The 21,193-nt window shown below is 40.1% G+C and overlaps 2 protein-coding genes across 2 annotated transcripts in view; both read left to right on the top strand.

Moving 5' to 3' along the window:
* LOC128874331 (fl(2)d-associated complex component-like) overlaps positions 1–18,294 on the top strand; it is a 50,842-nt gene extending 32,548 nt beyond the window's left edge. The window contains exons 3-9 of the mRNA XM_054118981.1: positions 798–860; positions 6,883–6,950; positions 7,464–7,578; positions 8,810–8,978; positions 10,026–10,168; positions 10,396–10,526; positions 11,254–18,294. Of these exons, the coding sequence (XP_053974956.1) occupies positions 798–860; positions 6,883–6,950; positions 7,464–7,578; positions 8,810–8,978; positions 10,026–10,168; positions 10,396–10,526; positions 11,254–11,602 (1,038 nt within the window). The 3' untranslated portion in view covers positions 11,603–18,294. The remainder of the gene's footprint in view (positions 1–797; positions 861–6,882; positions 6,951–7,463; positions 7,579–8,809; positions 8,979–10,025; positions 10,169–10,395; positions 10,527–11,253) is intronic.
* LOC128874336 (basic salivary proline-rich protein 4-like) lies at positions 3,998–5,964 on the top strand. Its single transcript, XM_054118990.1, has 3 exons — positions 3,998–4,157; positions 5,347–5,746; positions 5,822–5,964. The coding sequence occupies exons 1-3, from the start codon at positions 4,029–4,031 to the stop codon at positions 5,842–5,844; spliced, it is 552 nt and encodes a 183-aa protein (XP_053974965.1). The 5' UTR covers positions 3,998–4,028; the 3' UTR covers positions 5,845–5,964.
* Positions 18,295–21,193: the final 2,899 nt, after the last annotated feature.

Here is a 21,193-nt window from a genome sequence, read left to right as displayed (position 1 = left end):
CGCGTAGACCGTTGGAGCGGCCGCGGTAGCGAAGGCTACGCGCTAAGCGGCCGCGCTCATTGGCTACCGCGAGCGCTGCATCGGCATCCTCGCGCTCTGATTGGTCGGGGTTTTCGCTTAATATCTCCTTAACGAAGCCCCATCCGACATTTTTGCAAAGGAAATTGTTGTTCAGAATCGTCTCAGCTACCCCCCATTTCCGGCTCCTCCCCGAGTTTTGGGACACCCTGTATAGAATTACATGATTTATCTCTGCGAAAGAAAATACTGTCTCTTGTTTTTGACCGCCTCGCAAGTCTGAGAAGTTTTATCGAAACTGACGAGGAAACCTCGTCATTGTTTCTGGTGGGAATGGGTGACTTTTCAGGGATGCAGCAGCATGCTTTGAATTTCATGAAATCTCTCGAAGACCGAAGTCAACGGATCGTTGAATCCGCTAGCCAAGAAGTGGTTGTGTGGAACTTTTCGTTTGTTTGGTAGACGGTGAAAGGGCGAGTTTACCAACTTGAAAGATCGCGTGGCGCGAGTAGGTAAAAAGAGCTACGGCGGAAAGCGTAAAACAAGGATTCGCAAGAAAGAAATAATGTATCGATTGATTCCTAGTATCCGTGGGGCAATAATAGCGCTGGTAACTATTGTTGAAGCATTATATCATTATGATTCAACCTTTCACGAAAGCGAACAGACTTTCAACTTGCTTGGCTTAGAAAAAACAATAAAATAGCGACAAGAATAAATGCTAAGGACTACTATTCATATTTCCGTTCAAACGTACAAATGTTAATGTTTTGTTTCAGGATAAACTGTTAACAAAGCTAGAGGAGAACGAGCCAGAGTTAGCCTCTTCGCAGGAAGATGAGGTGAGTGAACTGCTATCCACTATTCTAACCCTCATAATTACAGTAAAACCTCGATTTAACCCTCTGTAATCAAGCGTGACTTTGCAGCCACAAACCCATTATCTACACTTGTGCAATAACATGCCAAACAATATTGCAACTACTGTTTTCATGTAATAAAATGTCGGAATTTCCAGCATTTGAAAATTAAGTTCGTTTATTTGAACATACCACAAATTGTTTTTTCCATTGTTACCGATTTAAAGGAAAGTATTTTTAGGATTTTGTTCAACTCGTTATTATCGTGTATTAAGAAATTATTGTTTTGTATTGAATTCGTAAGAAATAAAAATGTTTTGTTTACACGCGTTATATATTACCAGAATTTGGGACCCTGAGCGCATAAGAATTCGTAACTCACCCTTCGAAGAACCACCCTAATAAATTCAATTAAACGCGAAGAATGGAGTCGTTCGACTGTCCATCGCGACTAAAATTACAAACATAATTTGTTGTCGTTGCGAAAAATAATATCTTCTTTGAAAATCTTTCTCAATAAGCTGTAACTGAATCGCTTGGCCGGATAACTTGAAAATCTAGTACTCGATTCGACGAATAACCGCAAGGGAGATTTCACTTAATCTTCCCATCGAACGAAAGAAATTTCCTGCGGGAAGATCGAGTAGCCTCTGATCCAATTAACGTCCCAGGGAGACCCTACAGGGGAGTTTCTGAATTATCCCAAAGCATGGTTAGTGGGTAAGGTCAGCTGCGTTTGCCACCATGTCCGCCTCCACTTTTCTCTTCAAGGTTTCTTGGGGTAACCTCGTTACTTTCTCTCTCGCCTACGAAGGACACAACGTAATCAAGCCTAATTCGTAATTTCACCAGGATGGAGGTCGATGATTGACGGGAGAATAAGATTTTCTCGTTTCCCCGCGAGTAAAGAAACAGGAATAAAAGAAACCGTCTCTGTCGTGACGTCAGTGAACAATTTCAAGGAATCAATTCCGTTCTCTCGATAAAAGAGTCTTACTGCTGATCCGACTACCGTAACTTGCATTTTAATTTGCATTGCATTTTCCTTCGTATCCTATTCCAGTTTAAACACACTCGAATCCCGCATAATTCCAATTACTTTGGATTCGATTATGAAAATGTATGTTTATCGAGCTAATTTTCTGCATGTACAGAACGTTCCGTTTCAAGCGGAATTGTTCAATATTTTATGAGGGGAAGAAGCTTTCAAAAAAATGTTTTTACATAAGATATTTAATTCTATTCTTCAAAAGAGTAAACTTCGCAGAAAAATGTCATCTTTGTCCTTTAAATCAACTAAGGGAACATAAAGTTATCTGGTATTGACAATAACTCGACTGGATGTTTATGAAGCGTTTCACAAACGCTGCGCATATACCATTTTATAACGACAGTAAATGCGTGAAGATATTTCTTATTGAAACGTCGTTGCATAAACGTCTCTGAGGGAACAGGGAAAACAGCGGACAGCTTAAATGTAATATTATTTCCGCGTTCTTCCAACAGAATTTTATTTAGTGGGGCAAAGATGTAAAATACCAGTCTGCGAAAGACTGACACAGCCAAGTTGCGTATATTCCAGAGTACAATAGGACTTTAAGATTTTGTTTTTTAATGCTGCAAAAGATATGGGATACATCCATTATTTTTATTTTAAATGAAACTTCGTACGATTAGAAATAAACGCAAAAGATGATGTCGTTTAAGCGTTCACAGCGACTACGTTTATTAAAAAATAAAATCCCCTTTTGTTAAACCTGTTATTGTACGTGCTCGCGATCTTTTCTTTGAAAATTTACTGTCATTCAGCAAGGGATTAAACGTAACGGAGAATTTCCATAAAAAGTTTTAAAAAAAGATGAAAAGATACACTGACCCAGAAAGCTGTGGAATGTATTAATACACCTCTGAGAGTGAGGTCAAAGTAGCTGCACATAGAATTTTCGACGCTCTAGTCGGATGCTGCACAGAAAGGCCTCTCTGTGGCGCTCGAAAGACAGCCATTGGTCCGGGAAAGTTGCAATTTCCGAGCGAATAGGCCGCTCAACGGGTTGCAAAAGTCGATTAACCGAGCTGACAAAGAGCTAGCTGTGCGACTCCTGACGTGCTCGTCCAGCCTCGGCAAACTATTAATATTTCGATTAAGTCGACGCGTAATTCGATCATGTCAGTTACGGCGGCTGAGATACATACAAACAATGTACGAGAGACACTTTCAACGTTCGTAAATGCCTGGAACCAATAGAAAATTTCCGGATTGCGTCATCAACGACCCGTTCGAGCTTTAATAACCCTAATAACACTTACTCTGGGCGAATCGTCAGCTACTTCTATCAACACAGTCCTTTAGATGCAGGATTCTTTTACTTCGATGATAAAATATTAAACTACAAATGACATTTTTCATAGAAAATTGATTTCTCATGATATAATTCGACTATGTAGAGTAACATGTTTCGTGCGTACGCAATTTACTACTGGATCAGCTAAATTCTATTTTCTATGATGCGATCAGAAAGCTTCGTGTCTGATGAAGAAAATGTATTTCTGTTAGACATATTTCTGTATGTCCTACGTAGAAAAATAAGGCGATTCATTGGTATTTTTATCTATCCTCGATACAGCTGCATAAAAAGAAGTCCGGTTTATATTTGAATGACTCTCGTACGACGCGAAGAAGGATTACGCAGTTTCGATGTCTCATAACACCTACGTTTAAATATTGTTGTTGCAGAAAAAATTGGTTTCCGGATGCGATGACTATCGCAATTGTTAAATTGAAATTAGGCTTACGATAGTACGAGCGATAAGATTAAAAGGAACGCGAGGTAAACGCAGGAACCTCGGACCATGAGCGTTAATTTTCTTCCGTGTGTACAACTGAACAATGCTTTCATGTCACCTGGACTCGTGTCCGTGTCTCAAGTCCGTTCATCATTTCCGTTGTTATTCGCGATGGAAACAAAAATAAAACGAGAGGGAGAATAACGTATCGCGGGGAGAGAACAATAGTCGACAATCGGGGAAGCCGATAATGACGACAGAAATGATTTTCTGTCTTCAACGAGTTCTTTTCGCGTGAGATGCGCCGTGCAACGTTCATCTATCTGCTTTTTGTTCCTCCTACCCTTTTTTTCCCGCGATGACGTGATGCACCCAGTGTACGCTATTTATTCCTTCGATCTGAAATCAGGAAGAACAGTGTTGAGCATCGAGACATCAGGAGTCATGAAGAGTCTACTATCCATCGTCGGCGTTGCCGCCATGTTGGCGCTTTCTGTAAGCAAAGATCTTCGTTAACATATTTCGACTCTTCAGGTTTCAGCTTCATCTTTTCAAGTCCCACAAATCAGGGATTATAACTGTTGTAACCAAAATAGATATATTATTAAATTCTCAGTCAAAAGTAATGTTTATTTCTATATTCCAGAGATGAATAAAAGTCTATCCGAATAATAGATAAACTGGCACACTGTACGTTAACAGATCGTAAGCTATTCGTCTTGTATTCGCCGTTTGATATTTTTTCCATCCCTAACCAATTCTCTTGGTCACATTGCCATCTCACATTCAATTTTCGAGGCCCAGTTACTATGTAAATCAAAATTTGGAGTGTCAACACTCCACTGACCTAGTCCTGTCATAAGTTCTGTTACAAGTGTGGAGTTCATCATAAAAAAAAGAAACATCGTCATCTTTAATTCCCACCAGGATTCACAGTTTTATGTCAAAACAGTCTGATATACACACAAGCTTTCCTGTTAATATTTTAATGAGAAATCTGAAACACTCTGACCAGTTTAAAATCATTCGTAAGTGGATTGAAATCTAACGAACCAGAAAGCAATTGTTTTGTGGGGCGTGTCCCATCAAGGTGTGCCGCGCCTTCACTTTTGTGAAACAGGTGTTAGAGCCGGGGCCAAAGTCTACTGAACGGATGTGCTAAAAGAAATGGTGAAACTTGTAATAACGAGCGTGATTCTCTTCCAGAGGCAAAGGTTCGTTTTCCAAGAAAACTTCGCCCCAGTTTGCAAAGCAAAAGCAAGCGAACAGAATGGAACAATGACCTATAGGTCATTTCATTCGGGGACTTGTCCTCTGGTAGCCTAGATTTGAATTTGGTTCGTTTTAAACTGTGCTGAGAAACAGAAAGAGTAGTCTATAAGATTGTTTAAAAGTTAAATAAACAAAAATCGATAGACGTTTAACAGCGAGGCATATTAGTAAATAACATATCTTTAAATTATTGAAATCTGTAGGCGATTCGTTTCTCTGCATAATTACTCGAATTGCTTGTGAAGTAGTTTTTCTATCGTCACAACCGAAAGAGACATTCAGGTGGCTACTTCTGTATGACACGCTTTGTACATACCACTCTCCTCAGACTTGCAACAGAACCTATCTACCATCGTATTTGCGCCAGATTTTGTGACAAGGTTGGGTAAAGTACGCTTAACATTTATTGGAGGTTACTGCATCTTCGTTGGCGTTCGATGACAATCAGACGGAGGCTCTTAACCAGCTTAGGGAGAGACGAAGTCCACAAGGGGGTTCCCAAGATTGTATTCCTCCACCAAACGGCCCACCCCCAAATGGACCACCACCAAATGGACCACCACCAAATGGACTTCCTCTATGTGGCCCACCGCCATCCGAACTTCCATCTGGACTTTCAACCGCCGCGAATGGACCAATGGTATCTATTGAGAAGTCGAGGATGAGAAGAACCTTGATGCGTCAACTCGCTGCACAGGGGGGACAAGGGGGACAGGGTGGACAAGGAGGACCGAATATTCCCATGCCGGGTGGTGGTGGAATGGACATGGGCAACATGGGCAACATGGGTATACCCAACCCAATGGGAGGAGGTGATCTTAATTCTTTTGGAAAGTACTAATTTCACAAGTACAGCAGAGAAATGACGATTGTATATTTTTCTTTAGGTGGTGGACGTAACATGGGATGAACGAAAACCAAATATTTTTCAGAGTTACAGGGTCGATAATGTAACGTAAAACCGGTTCTTGTTTGTACTTTGTAGATTTTTGATGTTCAGACAACGAAATAAATATTTTGGCAGTAAAAACTCAGTGTTCGTAAATTTTCTTGTACGAGGTACGCAGGATGCAAATCACGTTCGCATAAACGTTTGTTCCACTTTCATATTTCCTTCCTGGTTTGTCTCACGATTAGGACTATGCAAATTATTGCGGACACAAATTCTATTTAAGGTTTTCATATATGGTCGCGTTGTTACGTTAACTTTGGCAAATCACAATGTATACAAAATGTAACCTTTACTTTAATTTGTTAAGGATAAGGAAGCGTTGATGGTTTAGTGTAAATAAAAAAAAATTGTGAAGGCATTTTTTATTAACGCCTTCAGTGGCAGACATACTAATGAAAATATTTAAGAAGCTGAAATTGTGTTCTTATAAAATTGGTAACCGTATCATTGAACATTTCCGATAGTATTTATTTTTATAACCTGATGAAAATTCACCAATCCTATCCAGACTTTGTTTTCTGTAACACCTGATCTTCAGAATTAGCTTTTGAATTTCTTAGTGAAAATCTCTGTTACCCATACGTGGGTTACGTGACGATCAACGCGATAAAGGCAAACCATATTGTACTTGTGCCTAAAACTGATTCAATGACTAATAAAGTATTTTTTAAATAAAACAATCTGAGTTTACATTATTAATTAACACAATATTTAGACCGTCTCTATTGAAGAACACTCCCTTTCTTTGACGAGACGCAGGCGACGAAAGCTGATCATTTACCTCCTGAAAATATCTGCTGACTAATCAGAAACTCCCACGAAGGGTTGATAGGGTTTCACCTTCGACCTTTTCATCAATTTCACCGCGTGCGATGCTTTAACTTACCAGGGAATTAATCCCAAATGCTAGTTACGGAGATCGAGTTATCATATTTAACGTAGTTGGTATCCTCCATCGGGATTAGATCTGAATTATCGTTCGCTTTATTCTTGCAGTGTGTGATCTGCGTGAACGCCAGAGCTACGATGCAAACGGCTCCATGTGGGCACCGTGTGGTCTGCAGGTAAACTACTTAAAATATTCAAATACCGTGTGCTTCCAAGAGAAGTTTCTACCTGGAGAGATCTGTGTGTTAGTTCATCAAACGTAATCGAGAGGTTGTGTACGCGAGTAACCTTTAGCACTTTCTGAATAACGTCTATTTTGAAACCTAGACGGAGATAGTTAATGCTATTTTAAATGGAAATTTTCTTGGCTTGTACGTTGGTAGTTTTTCAAAATGAAGTAAAAAAGACATAGTCATTTGTCACAGTCAAGATTCGCATTTAATAAACGAATCTAAAAGAAGAAATAATTATGACGATCTTCAGCTCAAACATAATCAAAACAGAACTATTATTGAAAGTATATTAAATTGATAAAACCTAGTAAATAAACAGTCAGTACCATTCGGTACTGATTTCATCTTTTGTTCGATTTCAATAAATTTATTTCTATTTAATTTGATGAAGATCAAAATTTTGTTGAATACTATTTTAGTCTTCACAATGGAGGTCTCTGTTCTCGTATGTTGCAGGCGCTGTTTCGTCAAGACGATACAAATGGCCGTTTCGCAGAGGCTTCTACCTCTGAGATGCGTCATATGCAGAGCGAAGATCCTGCGTTTGAAGCAGACTCTAATTCCACGGGACGTAAGTAGCGTTGATAATTATGCGACTTCCTTTTTCAACGTCCACGTCAACTACTTAATATTTCACCGAACTGTACCCGTCAAGAGACCTTCTCACAAGGGAAGTATCGCGAGTGATCGTACGTGATTCGATTAAAATTAAAAACAAATCTTTCTTGTTGTATTCGCGTACTTAACTACCGAATGCAAAATGTTACTCCAAACGTTTCACATTTGCGTGAAATGGCCCTCAAACTCGTTACACCCTTTCCAGTCACTGTTGCAGAATGTTTACTCACACACGGTGTAGACGACTCTTGGACATCCAAGAATTTCATTTACGTTTGGGAATCGAGGTTTAGAAACACGAACACGGCAACGCTAGGTTCGCGTTGATCCATTCGATTCCGGTAGCGTAAAATTGCGGGTAATTGGAGCGGACTCGGAAAGCCCTCGTCGCCTTTCAACAGATCTGAATGCCACGTCGCGCGACGTATGACCACTCGGTTCGAAGCTGTATTCATAAATATCGTCGGACCTGAATGCGCAGTCCGCTCTTTTTGCATTTCTCTGCAATTAATCTCGCGAAATTTCCGCCGTGTACACTACAAACGACCCGTAAATAATTCGTTCGGCCCCCTCGAGTATGCTTCTTCGATTAAAGCCCTGGAGTACTTCGCCGTTGCTTTAAACGCTACCCGTCCAATAATAACGAAAGCCAAAATTAGTCGAAAATTCCGTAAGTTCGTTTCGCTGCGCTACCTTTGCGCAATTGGATCGTGTTAAGCGTAGAAATTAATTCTACGTATTTGTATTCATCCATTTAAACCTTGGGTTAAACACAGTCTGTCTGACGCATTGGTTCTTGGTGTGGGCACCTTGTAACAAGTGATTCTCTATCTGATTTTGAGGTGTGATGATCACTTCACATGGACGAATCAAAAATGTGTTATTTGAACATGTTTATCTGATATTTTCAAACATGTATCTTTCGAACAGATAAACACTGAACCAAGCATTAAAAAAATTCATAAAAGGGCGCCATTTGTGATCTTGCATGTGCCACTTACCCTTTAACAAAGTCTGATAATATTGCCCCATTATGACTAAAATTGTTTTGCAGACAAAATTAACTTATTTTGTAACCGTTGCTTGCAGCATCTCCAATTTGAAAATAAACGTTCTTACATCGTTATCATTACGAACGGCTCGTTAACAACGGCTCGTTAACAACGGCTCGTTATTTTCCGTAGTACTCGATGTCAGGGAAGTCCTGGGTGCTGCCACAGAGTGCGTCAGAGTACAACATGGGCACGGGAGTGTCTGTAGGGGTGACTGGTCCAGGTGGCAGATGGCTTCCTGGAAATGTACCAGCCTCTGCGTCTCTGTATTCTATGGCGAGCGGCTCATCCTCTATTTCTGGTTCGTAAACGTTGCAGATAAATTACGCAAGGTAGACAGTAATCGACACGTTAACGTAAGACGGTTCTATACCGAGAAGCTACTAGTTGTGAAGAAATCCTTTATTATGGATGTTTCAACAACTTTTAAAACCTTTCCGATACCTTTTGCAAAACTAAAGAATTATTACTACATTTATAAAATGATGCACAAAATTAAAATGGGATATCAAAGAACGTGGTTAGACTTGTGAACTACACTCCATAACAAAAAATGTATTCGAATGATATTGGACGAATACATACATAGCGTATCAATTCACTCGTGACGCACACTCAATCGAGCAGTCATAAATTCTTATCTGACGTACAACTAGTAAAACAAAATCTTTTATTTATTACTCGGAATTTGTACCGAAGGTAAAAATGTTAACAAGTAAGTTGCTCGTCTTCGTAAAGAAAAATAATTATTTAATCAGTATTTACTTTGCTTTCTTGATAACACTGAAAAAAATTGTACAAATTATACTTAAAATCGAGACAAAGCAATATGGATGCGAAGATTAAGTAGTACAGTTCTTTCGCAGTTTACTTCGTTCATGCGACACCTGAAATAGATTTCTAACAAAATAAGTACCAATAATATATATAAATAAATATAATACAAATAAATTCCACGCCAAATCGATCACCTTCAATATATCACTTTCGATATCAGGAACACTGAAGAAATTGAAACATATCGTAGTTCACATAAATTAGCATTTCACTATTTACGAATATGTTACAAAAATATAAGATGTAAAAGTATGATTTTTTTAAATTCGATCAAACTTAGATATACTATATATTTTAAACAATTTAAAAAAACGATGAAACCAAGACTTAGCCCCACTCTTCATCCTCTCCAATTTCTCGCGAGCTACGATATATTTCAATTCACTCAAGACCCCTGACCTCAAGTACAGAAAACGATCGATTCGGTGTAGGATGGTACGTTTACCCTAATTGAAAGAAGACGAGTAAACAAAGGGACATGTCTAACGTTGCTTCGCCTTTATTGGCGCAGGAGTGTCTTCCGTATCTTCGTCGAGTTCGTCTTCTGCAAGTAGCACAGGAAGTTCCAGTCTAGGGAAACCTACAAGGGTGAGGCAACCTTCTGGAGCGACCTTAAGACGTTCGCAGACGCAATCTATGAAACTGAGGATTCAGGTCTGTCGAGTGTGGAGAAGGAATGCTTGGAAACAGTGATTTTCTCTTTCAAGTGACACTTTTTGTTTCACAATAAATTTAAGTGACGGTGTCATCCCCACTCAAATAAAAATCGTTATCTCCCCTCAGCTTTTAAGCAAGCTGACGATTCGGGTTTTGTCACTTGAAAGCGGGAATTACTGTATATCGAGTTCGCTAACTTTGTGTACTTTATCGACGCATACCAGGAGTACCAGGATCCTGTTCAGCAAGTTACCGAAGAGGAGGAAGTCATGAGGGAAAACCGGGAACGTAGATTGCCACCGATCAAGGAGTTCCAAAGGGACTATCGCGCAGGGAAAGCCTCTACTAGGATACGGTAATAGGCCAACGTTTTTATACCTCCGTACTTGGAGAACGATACAATTAAGGGGGCTATTATTGAGAAATATGCGAGGATATTCTCCACTCCAGACGCGGAATACATGTAGCGAATATAATACAGTAGAAACTCGATTATTCGAGCACCATTACCCAAAAAGATTCTCGAATTCTTCCCACGACAATTGCATATAACTTCTTAGAGATCTTAAGAGTGGTGACAATACAATTATATCGGGCAAAAAATACGATATTGGCAAATCAATTGCTATTGAGAACTATTTGCAACAGTTTCTACTAATAGGAAAACTGCTAAAGCGGCGAAAAATGAAATTTTAAAATGTACAGTTTTCTGTTAGTTCACGGAATGGAGATAAAACGAAATGATACCGTATCATGGACCTATTATATGTCGAAAAGCTATATTTAAATTTATTATTTGTAATTTTTATTATCAATATTTGTGTTGTGTTTTTTTGAAATCTTTATTAGAAAATCGACACGAAACACGTAAAACATTTAATTAGAAACTTCCCTTATCCCAGCACCCATGTTCCCCGATTAATTCTGATAATCGAGGTTCTACTGTACTAGCATAAACCAAACGACCGCCGACGAAGTAGTCCCGGTGTAGTTAAAGTGTTGGGAAACGCTGATTTATGCTATCCACTGACAGCTGTGGCTCCATCCTTTTGCAACGTATATTCGAAATTTTTGGTCCGCAGATGTGCTCAAAAAATCGTAACCCAACTAGAAACATCACCGAGTCCTAGAGGCTCGACCAGCGGGGCAACCTCGACGTCTGGGTCGTTAGCGAGAACGTCGACGAAGAGGCCGCAATCGACACCGAAGTTGTCGGTGGTTCAAGAGGTCCAGAAATCAAAGAAGGAGAAAGAGAGGGAGAAGGAGCGCGAGAAGGCTGAGAAGGCTCGTCAGAAGGAGGAGGAGAAAGCGGAGAAAACCAGGCAGAAAGAAGCTAAGAAACTGGCGAAGGAGGAAAAGAAGAGAGCCAAGAAGGAAGCGAAAGCGAGGCGAAAGGAGGCCGAGGAGGCCCTCCTCAGGGAAGAAAAGTAGTCTTCTGTCGAGTAGGAACAACGTAGAGTTCAGAGTGATCAATAACGTATTCCAAAAGCCCGGGCGACTCTCTCGATCCCAATGGAACGAAGGACTTTGAATACACTTGATCTCTTCACTCCCGGGATACGTTCAAGATGAACCGCAAACCCGGTCGCTACCGAAATCAAACATTCACGTGCGTTTTGTAATTCTTAGAGTCCAATTTAGAGGTAGTTTTCTTCCCGAGACGTGTCTGCTTCGATTCCTTCGAATCGAGACTGGACGGGGTCGCCGTTGTACTAGCGTTTCATTCCAGGGAGAGATGGTCTATTTACCGAGCGTACCGTTGCTTCGTTCGTCGGGCGATTAGAATAAGGCGTTTTAACGTTTTATAAAAGAACAGGCCAACGCGTTTTGCGGCGCATCTTGAACCACCAACGATCCCGGGGGAGCAGCGAACGTATAGCGACGGTAGAGAAGTATACCTAAGAAAACCTAGAAGCGGCCAAACTTAGCAACCTGTCATATCGAGTTATTGCGGACTAATAATACTAATCGATAGGAAGACTCGAGAGCATAGCGGCTACGTTGCTATTATTTGATTAATCGCGTAATCTTCACCCTACCCAAATCCCTTTATCCTAAACGTTTCCTTTTTAGGAACAGTAACCGCGTGACGTTTGTCGTTACTTTTTTATAGGCCATCCGTCAGTTCGTACTTAATGTCTATCGTTTTAGCGGTGAAGGAACGCCAATCCAAGACCTATTTTTCGAATCTGCTTCACAGACAATACTTTGTGGACGTAGTTTGTTTCGCAGTTGATCATCGCCGACTACCAAGAACACGCGGGAACGTTTATTAACGATGAACCTGTTCCTCCAGTCGTAGTCGGTTCGAACTAGCCATCGTTCCATCGATAGATAACCCAGGTCTCATTCATCATTTTTCAGATACGGAACGTAAAACGGCAGGTTCAACGAGGAAAATCAAACGCGACTATTCTGCTAAACCTCGCTCGACGGTATTGAATATCAAATGTCTGTATTCATTTTAGCGACTACCTAGAGATAACGCGAAAACGTCTCGGTAATTATTTACGATTGTACCTACCTCACCGATTTCAATGACTTTGAATTACGTTGCATGCGGGATGCCTTTTAGTATCTTTTTGTAATAAAAAGAACATCACTCTATCTCTTAATTTCCACGATATACCTTCTTGTTGCAAATATGTAATGAGTTTTCAACACTTTCGTGTCAGCAGGATTCATGTAAGTTACTGTCACCGTCACACGTTATATTGTTTGGCGATGTACAGTAAATCATAATAATCATTGCCGTTTTTTGACTCAATCGTCTGTTTTATATGAAACGATATATGTAAATAAATATGATTTTGTGTACTTATTTCAAAGACGTAGTTAAATACTTTTTATTTTATACTGTACAATATTTTCTTACTAGTCTTCTATCAAATATAATACTTTTATATTTTCACTCGCCTCTCTACGTATTTAATATTTCTTTTTTACATAATAGCATGCAACACAGTCTCCTAAATGTACAGCAACTTTACGAGATTTACACATGAAATTTGTCATTTTTCTCATCTTAGGTGAGTAACATACATAACATCTTTTTCTTCTACGTTTATCACTCGAGGGAGTCGAAACCGGTCGATGCTTTTTTAAGTCTCGAGAGAGTTTCTGAAGTGGATCATGATGTCGAGTTTATGATGATGTGGCAAATTCTAAAGTCTCGCGTATGACATCACGTTGGCGTCGCCGAACGACAATGTGTTATGGTTCTTTCCGAGCACGTTGGATTACCTATTGATGGGTTTACGTTTGGATTTTGCAAACAAAACTCGATACAAAACACAGAATGAGGATTTAAGTATTTCGTTTAACGATAATGTAACGAAGCTCTACGAGTTTTTAGCAATATGCAATGATATAATTAGACTATTGAACAATTTAATTTAGACTAATTAAATTGATACATACAATACAAACATGTGCATACTAGAATAGGTTTGACGTCAGTAAATATTACTGACGTATTCTGGATCTTGATTTTTACTAACGAATGCAAGACGAACTATACCTCGTCGTGCATATTGGATTATGCTACAGTTATCAGCAAATGTTTACACGCAAAATCAACTCACAATTCTGCCCAGAATCATAGGATTCTAATTAATATATTTCGGAAAACAAGAGCGAAGAGCATTTTTTCGTCAAGAAAAAACACTCAAAAACTTCACCCCATCAACATGTTTCATGGTCATTGAAATCGAGGAGCTATTACGACGATTGTAAATAATTACCGATGTTTCTTTCGTTTCCATCCCCCGCCAATTTGTTTCACGCTCTCTCCATGAGGAAAGAGTTCGTCCCATTACGGGGAGGCGACGAGCTTCGCGTACACGAAGATAGCCTAATCGAGGAACGCGCGAACGAGCGTCCGTTTCACGACGTCGATAGTTTTAAATTATAGTACAATACGATAGGTAAACGTCGAAGCAGAGTTTCGAGTGCAGTGCGTGTCTCGTTACTGACTCCGTGATTACCGTAGATGCGTAGCGTTTCACGAACCGATTCGTTAATTCCTCTTCTCTCGCTCGAGACGCAGATCGAGAGACTCGATTAATCGATCGACTACTTACTCGACTAACACCCCTTCGCCAAGTTACCCTAATCGCTGTTTAAGATGTCGTGACCCTTTCACTGGGCAAAACGAAGCGAAACGATTTGTTACGAACACTTGCGTCGAAGCCTATAGCGTTTGTTATTATTTATCATAATACAAAGCTGCCTCCTTTGTTTTGTTTTTTTTCATACATCTGCGATAAGGATACTTGGAACGTAATTACGTTCAACATTGTTTATGTTTCTTCGACTCGAGCGATTCGTATCTCATTAACCTTTTTGTGTCTTGTCTCTATTTCTTGAATGCGAATTTGGAAGCGATTTTGACGCTTTCTCGAAGGTAGATAGCGATTCATACCTCGAGCTCAAGTCGAACGATTTGTGATTTTAGAATTAAATTTTTACTCCAGGCGGGAGTCGACGTTATATTATGGTTTACACTTCGCGACAAAGTAACGGGATATCCTTGATCATTTTCTGGTTCTCAAAATTGATTGTATGTAGACAAGTTTTATATACAGGCGTGTAAACAGTGATCCTTCACAGCCATTGTTCACATAGTTTTCCAAGTTTTTGTTTACGTGATAAACGAGTGCAACAAAAGAGTAGGACACGTACGATATAAATACGACTTTCATTTATTTTCAGTAATGTGTTTACTTTCCTTTCACCTCTAACTTTAAACTTTTTTGTAATGCTTTATACAGTAATTTGAAATTGCTTCTCGAATCAAACTGTTAGCTCTTGGACAAAATCATATTGTTTACAATTTTTGTAGATGTTACAAGGTAGTTATGCACAAATATTTCATTTTTATTCAAGTATGAGTATTTTGCCAAACAAGATAAAACGTTCATGTTATTCCTTTCAATATAATTCTGTACCACCTTGTCTATGTACTCGGATCCGTTATCACGCTGAAAGAGAAATTCGTCTCCATAGGGCGACAAGCGTCCAGTCAAAGGGTTACAGAACGATAGTATAAATATATACGTAATATTATGCGCGCGGAGCGTTGTTTAAAAGGCAAATGATTCGAATATCACGAGTATACGATTAACGATAACGAGACTAATCCGCGGTTAGATCTCTTTAAAACTGTTCACCCTCTGCCCATACTTTACCCCTTTTCCGACCCTTCGGTGCCGCGAGCGACGCTGGATAAATCAATGCTCGTTGGAATTAATAACGTTTAATCGATATTTTATATTATTAGACGAACCGGCGATACGTATTTCGGTGTAATTACTTTAAATGTCGTTCGACGGTGAAGACTTGTTACGAAGCGACAGCAAGCGTCGCTCGCGTGCCAGCTCGAGCAGCTAAAAATCAAAAGCAATTTTTTTACAACGCGCGACGATGACTTAGAAAGAAAAAAAAAGATGCGATATCAAAATTAGAGGAAGAAGCACAGGCGAAAAGAAGGAAGCAAAGAAACTAACGAGAAAGCAACGATCAACCGTTCGACGAATGATAAACTCGCGAAGGATCAAACATTTCTTGTCTAAATTTCTCGTAACTTCGTCCCTCTGCTTGTTTCTACGCTCCCCGTTCGCGTCTCTCTACTTCTTACGTCCCGCGTGTGTTGAAACGTTCGTCCTCCTTCGACTTGACCTAATTTACGCACTGCCGGTAACTTTTTCTTCTTCAACGATCGGAAGTTGGGTGTCATCGGAAGATTCGCCGTGTTTCCAGGGCCGACAAGAATGACATCCCGGTTTCGGATGTAGCGTTCTCCGCAGCCCGGGAGTTTCTCGCGAGCTAACGGTCGAGAAAGTCTCCGAGTTCTTCTTTGTTAGGACGGGCTCGTTACGCCATTTTTAGACGAACCCCATCGAGGGTGAACGCTTTAAAACTCCTGTGACGCGTTCGATGGAACGCGACAAAAGAACTCGACGAGCGGAATGTGTTTTATCCGAGGAGAAAGTCGCGCACATATCAGTAGAACTTAGTACATTTTAATTGGCGTCCTTGCTTCAACTTCATCCCCGAGGCGTTTGCTTCAACTTCTTTCTCGAGTCTCTCTATCGGACTCGTCAGAGTCAGGGATTCAACGACTTCGGGCGATGAAGTTGGCTCAACGACGCTACCAATTAGCGTGTAATGTAGACTGTCAATTATTACCTGTTACATCAGTTTCATCTGTAACGAGTTCAACATTGTCGACGTTTCGCGAAGAGGAAGGCATCGTGGTTAGCGCCGATGATTCTCTGTGACGCTAAGAACTGTTTAAACGTGTGCTGGTTCCCATTCGAAGAGGTTTCGAATCTCGTGGGGCGGGATTGGTTCCTGATTTCAAGCGACGACATTGATAGATCGTGATTTCGAACCGAAACCGCGGCTAATAAGGCCGAGTTCCTCGCGCTGCACGAACGTAAACAGTGTTATTCGGATCAAGCGCGAAAATCGTGATCCAAGACAAATGAACTCTTTGCACTTCGGTGCATTGTATCGTCAAGCGTATAGAATGTTTCCTTTGAAACTGCCAATAAATCTGGCGATCTAGAATACGTGTCTGCCGTGACAAGTAATTGCCAAGGTCTCTTACTGCAGAGAATTAACGAGGCCTATGCATTAGTGTGATTCCGAACACGAGGATTTCTGTGACCTGTTTTCCAGTTAAAGTACGATCGAGAGCAAGAGGAAAACAGTGTCCCAAAGCTGAGAGAAGCACGTCAAGAGAATCCTCGCGTGTTCAGAGCTGAACGACTTTCAATCATTTCGTTGCATTCGCGAGACTTTCTCGAAACCAATAGAAAGGTCGAAGACTAAGAAGATAGGAAAACCGATGTCGAACGAGTGGCTGAAAAATTACGAAGAGAAAGGCAGAGTGAGAGAGAAAGAGAACGAATGTTTTCTGCCGTCGTAAAGTCAATTTTATCGTGTACGTGTGTATATGTGGCGGTTTGAGTGTGCGCGCGTGCGCATCCAGCAATACGAGCGCTGCAAGTACAGCAAAGACTGGATAAGTGCACGAAAATCGGGACCCAAACGTTGCATTTATCCAGTTGAGGTTTCTATTCTGTGTTTACAACGTAGAAGAGGAGTGAAAGAAAGAGAGGTCCGAGGAAAAAAGCAGTCGTCAAAAGCGTATCGATCGATTAGGATCATATTACATTTATCCAGTCAATCCTGTCTTACACTTATCCAGTCTTTACTGTAGATACTTCTGGTGGGATTCACCAGAAGCTGGTTAGTCTCCGGTACGGCGGTATGTGGTCAACAATTCGAAGGCGGAACAAGGACGTTAAAGTTTTGGGATTTTCACGGCCGCTGTTCGTACTATTGCCGTAACCCGACAGGAAGCAATTGGCCACCCAAGGTCTGCGTTATGTTTAGCTCGTTTTCCCAATACGCTGTCTCAACCGCGGCTATGCGCATAGCCGTAGGACAGGCGACGAGGAAACGTGCTATATCCCTTAAGCCACGTACGCACTTGAAAAATCTTGCATAAAGCAATCTACGCTAGGTATTTCAATGTTACGGAATTAGGTAAGCTTAGACTGGGAAACAACCACAAGTATGAACGAGGCTTGAAACTACGGTTCGTATGGAGAATGTTTTACACGCGAGGAAACAAGCTACAACAACCAATTCGTTGCGACCTGGTTATAAGCTAGGTTTACGGATGTTATTTGTGTTCGTATTAAACGTTACGACGTCTGAGTACTACTTAGTCTAGTCTGTTTGGTTCATCAGGGATTAATGATGCACCAATATTGAAACGGTTATCGTACACATCGTAGATACATTCCCGATGTCTGACCACCAAAGGGGTATTCTACACGAGTGCTCGATCGAGGTAATACGAGGCGAGTCGCGAGAAACAGAACACTTGAATATCTCTGTTGGGTTCGAATTTCAAACTTCGAAAATACGAAAAATATTAAGAACGGAAATGTGATGGTTAAACGAGACGAACGTGGTCATTATATTTTTTTGCTCTTTAGTCATTTTTTCATGAACTATCAAGGAGATTGCATTCTTCAACTCCTTTTAAGTGGACTAGAAAGTAATGCCGTTTCTACGAATCTCAATACTCATTTATCGCAATACTCATTTATCGCAATACTCATTTATGATTCATCAACTCGTTGATTTTTCTCCATGTTGCATTAAAAATTTGCACACTAAATGACTAAAGGCTCTTGATAACGAGGGTGATTACATAATTGCTTAAAAATAGAAACTTATTAAGAATGTATTTGTTTGAATTTAACGTAAAAGAAATTACATTAGAGTAGGGAAAATATTAAAAGAAAATTGACAGGATGGCGATACTTTAAACTTAAACGTTCGATTTTTTCACAAAACCTGTGCCTTTAATGGCTCGAAAAAAATAATAATTCTTAAGGTGCGAAAAATATTTTAGTTCACGCCATAAGCCAGAAGTGTATGAACTCGATCCGAAATGCGATTCGTGAGACATGGTGTTAATATATTTAGAAAACATGTTTTCAAGAAAAAGTCGTTTAAACTTTGGCGCATATGAAATTTTTTTTACATAATTTGATAACAATATTTTAAAGACCTTAAGCAAGAAAAGTACAACGAAGCCAGCAAACAGATGTAATAATCTTTGATACGGACACGATTAGCATTAGAAACTGGTAATAGTAACGTCGATATTGTAAAGTACTTTATTAAAACAAAGGGGAACCGTCTGAAAGTGTTGACAAATGTCTTGTTGGAAAGACTAGTTTGGTAAGGAGACTATTTGAAAGAAAGAGGAAACTGATATACCAAAGACACAAATCGTTGGCAATAATACGCGACATAAAGAAGACAAGAGAAAGTAGCTGAAGGGCGGACGATCGAGCGGCGTCTGTAATCGATACAACGCGACACTTATCGCGTTAATGCGTACAGAGAACAACTTTATTGTACTTTATCGTCTAAGAGAGATTTGTAGAGAGTTTATATTAGGCCAATTGTCACAGCGAGAGTTTTATCGTAGCGATGTTTTTCCCAACTAGTGCTGTGGCTAACCGTTCAGACTATTCGAGGTCGAAGTCTCTGGACACTTCTAGCTCTGAAAACAGTTGATTCCTGTTGCTATCGGGTATTAGCCCTTCGTGTTTCTTCTATGTCAAATTCTCTTATTGCAACTCATAACAACAGGTTTTTGGTGCTTCAGATTTGATGTGATTTTCTTTTGGGCGCTGTTACTTTAATACGTTAAACTGTCAGATTAATATTCACGGAAGTTTCTACGAGTCTGAAATTTTATTTGGATTAACATTGGGAACTGCATAATCTGATATTTGTCGGAATACAGTAGAACTCCATTAATCCAGCATGTTCGGGACAGTTCGGAATGATCAAATATGGCGGATTATTGGTCAAAAGAAAGATGGCAATTTAAATAAACGATTTAGTATAGTAATTAAAATTAACAAAAATTAATGAATTATATACATAATTATAATATAATTAACTAATTATATAATATATAACATTCTAAATATATTATATATATATATTTATTATATTATTTTTGTTAATCGGTTTAATTATTATATTAAATCGTTCTTTTACTAGATTTATACACCAACGTGCCGATGACGATGTAGCGATCTTGAACAGCCTGAACAATCAGCCATAACTATAGACACAAGAGATCGGGTCGCGTTCCAGCGTAATACTCGCGTAACGATTGCCGTTGATGATGAATTCGTGTTTGTACGATCGTTTGATAACACACCATCCGATAAGAGGATACCTCGAGTGCCAGTACAAAAGATGCTCGCGTAGTCCGTAACGATTTTGCTTTGTTGCGCGCGAAATTCATCGTAGAGCACCTCCTGATTGGCCAAACTCAGAACCATCGGACTGCTGATACGCCTAATTTCGTTTCATCGAGAGTGAACTCGATCTAACCGACGCTAGATAATAGTTACATTCGACGCGATATTTGGACAAAGGGTAACAGAATCCAGCATCGAAAGATCCCAAACGCCAAGAAGCCTCTTCCGCGATGAAAAATCAAAACTTTCAAACTTATACTCTGTATCTACGACTTCGTCGTACTCGTGGAGGCCGTTATGCATTTTATGACCGTGGTCTGATTATACAGCGGGAGTTCGCTTCTTAGTGAATCTTTCGACGAAAAAGAAAAAAAAAACGTTAAAAGCGAAGCAGAACGTTTACATCGCATCGACGTTCGACATTTAGAAAACGAGTAGATTTATCCTGGTTTTTCTATTGCGCGTTTCACGGAAAAACGGATTCTCTTCTTCGAGACGCGCATCTTAGGTAACACCAGCGACGACGTGGATAAAAAAAAAAAATGACTTGAAGGGTTGATTTTATCGAGTCTATTTTTAGTAATTTTGTTTAACGTCGAACACGCGAGAGGAGGAGAAACTTCGTCTACAAAAATTGTATTACGCGATGTGTTACGATCTGTACGAACAGACAGTGAATATGAACAAAAATCAAATAAAACGTTACAATGAATGTTCGTTAAACCCGTTCAATCCCTTCATCCGGTTTTGCTCCTAAAACGTTCCATCCTTGAGGTTGTACCTAGTCAACAGGGGAATTGCTGGCCGTCCATGAGACCAATTGACGGAGAGAACAGTCGAGATATGGGGAATGAAGATGAATTTATAGCGGTATCTCCCGTACACTCTATCGGTGAACCATCCCACCTGACCCCTTCTTTCTCGCTGGTCTCCGATCCGCTACTGAATCGTGAGTATACAGGGTGTCTCAAAAATGTTGTAACACCTTGAAAGGGGTGGTTCGGGATGTGATTTGAAACAACTTTTTCCTTAGCGAAAATGTTGTCCGAGGCTCCGTTGAGGAGATATTAACGGAAAACACTGACCAATCAGAGCGCGAGTACGCCGATGGAGCGGCCGCGGTAGCCTATGAGCGCGGCCGCCTAACGCGTAGCCTACGCTCTACCGGCATACTCGCGCTCTGATTGGTCGGGGTTTTCCGTTAATATCT

This window comes from Hylaeus volcanicus, chromosome 3 (assembly GCF_026283585.1).
Source record: "Hylaeus volcanicus isolate JK05 chromosome 3, UHH_iyHylVolc1.0_haploid, whole genome shotgun sequence".
In the NCBI taxonomy this organism is placed as follows: domain Eukaryota; kingdom Metazoa; phylum Arthropoda; class Insecta; order Hymenoptera; family Colletidae; genus Hylaeus; species Hylaeus volcanicus.
This window is presented reverse-complemented; position numbering and strand designations above follow the sequence as displayed.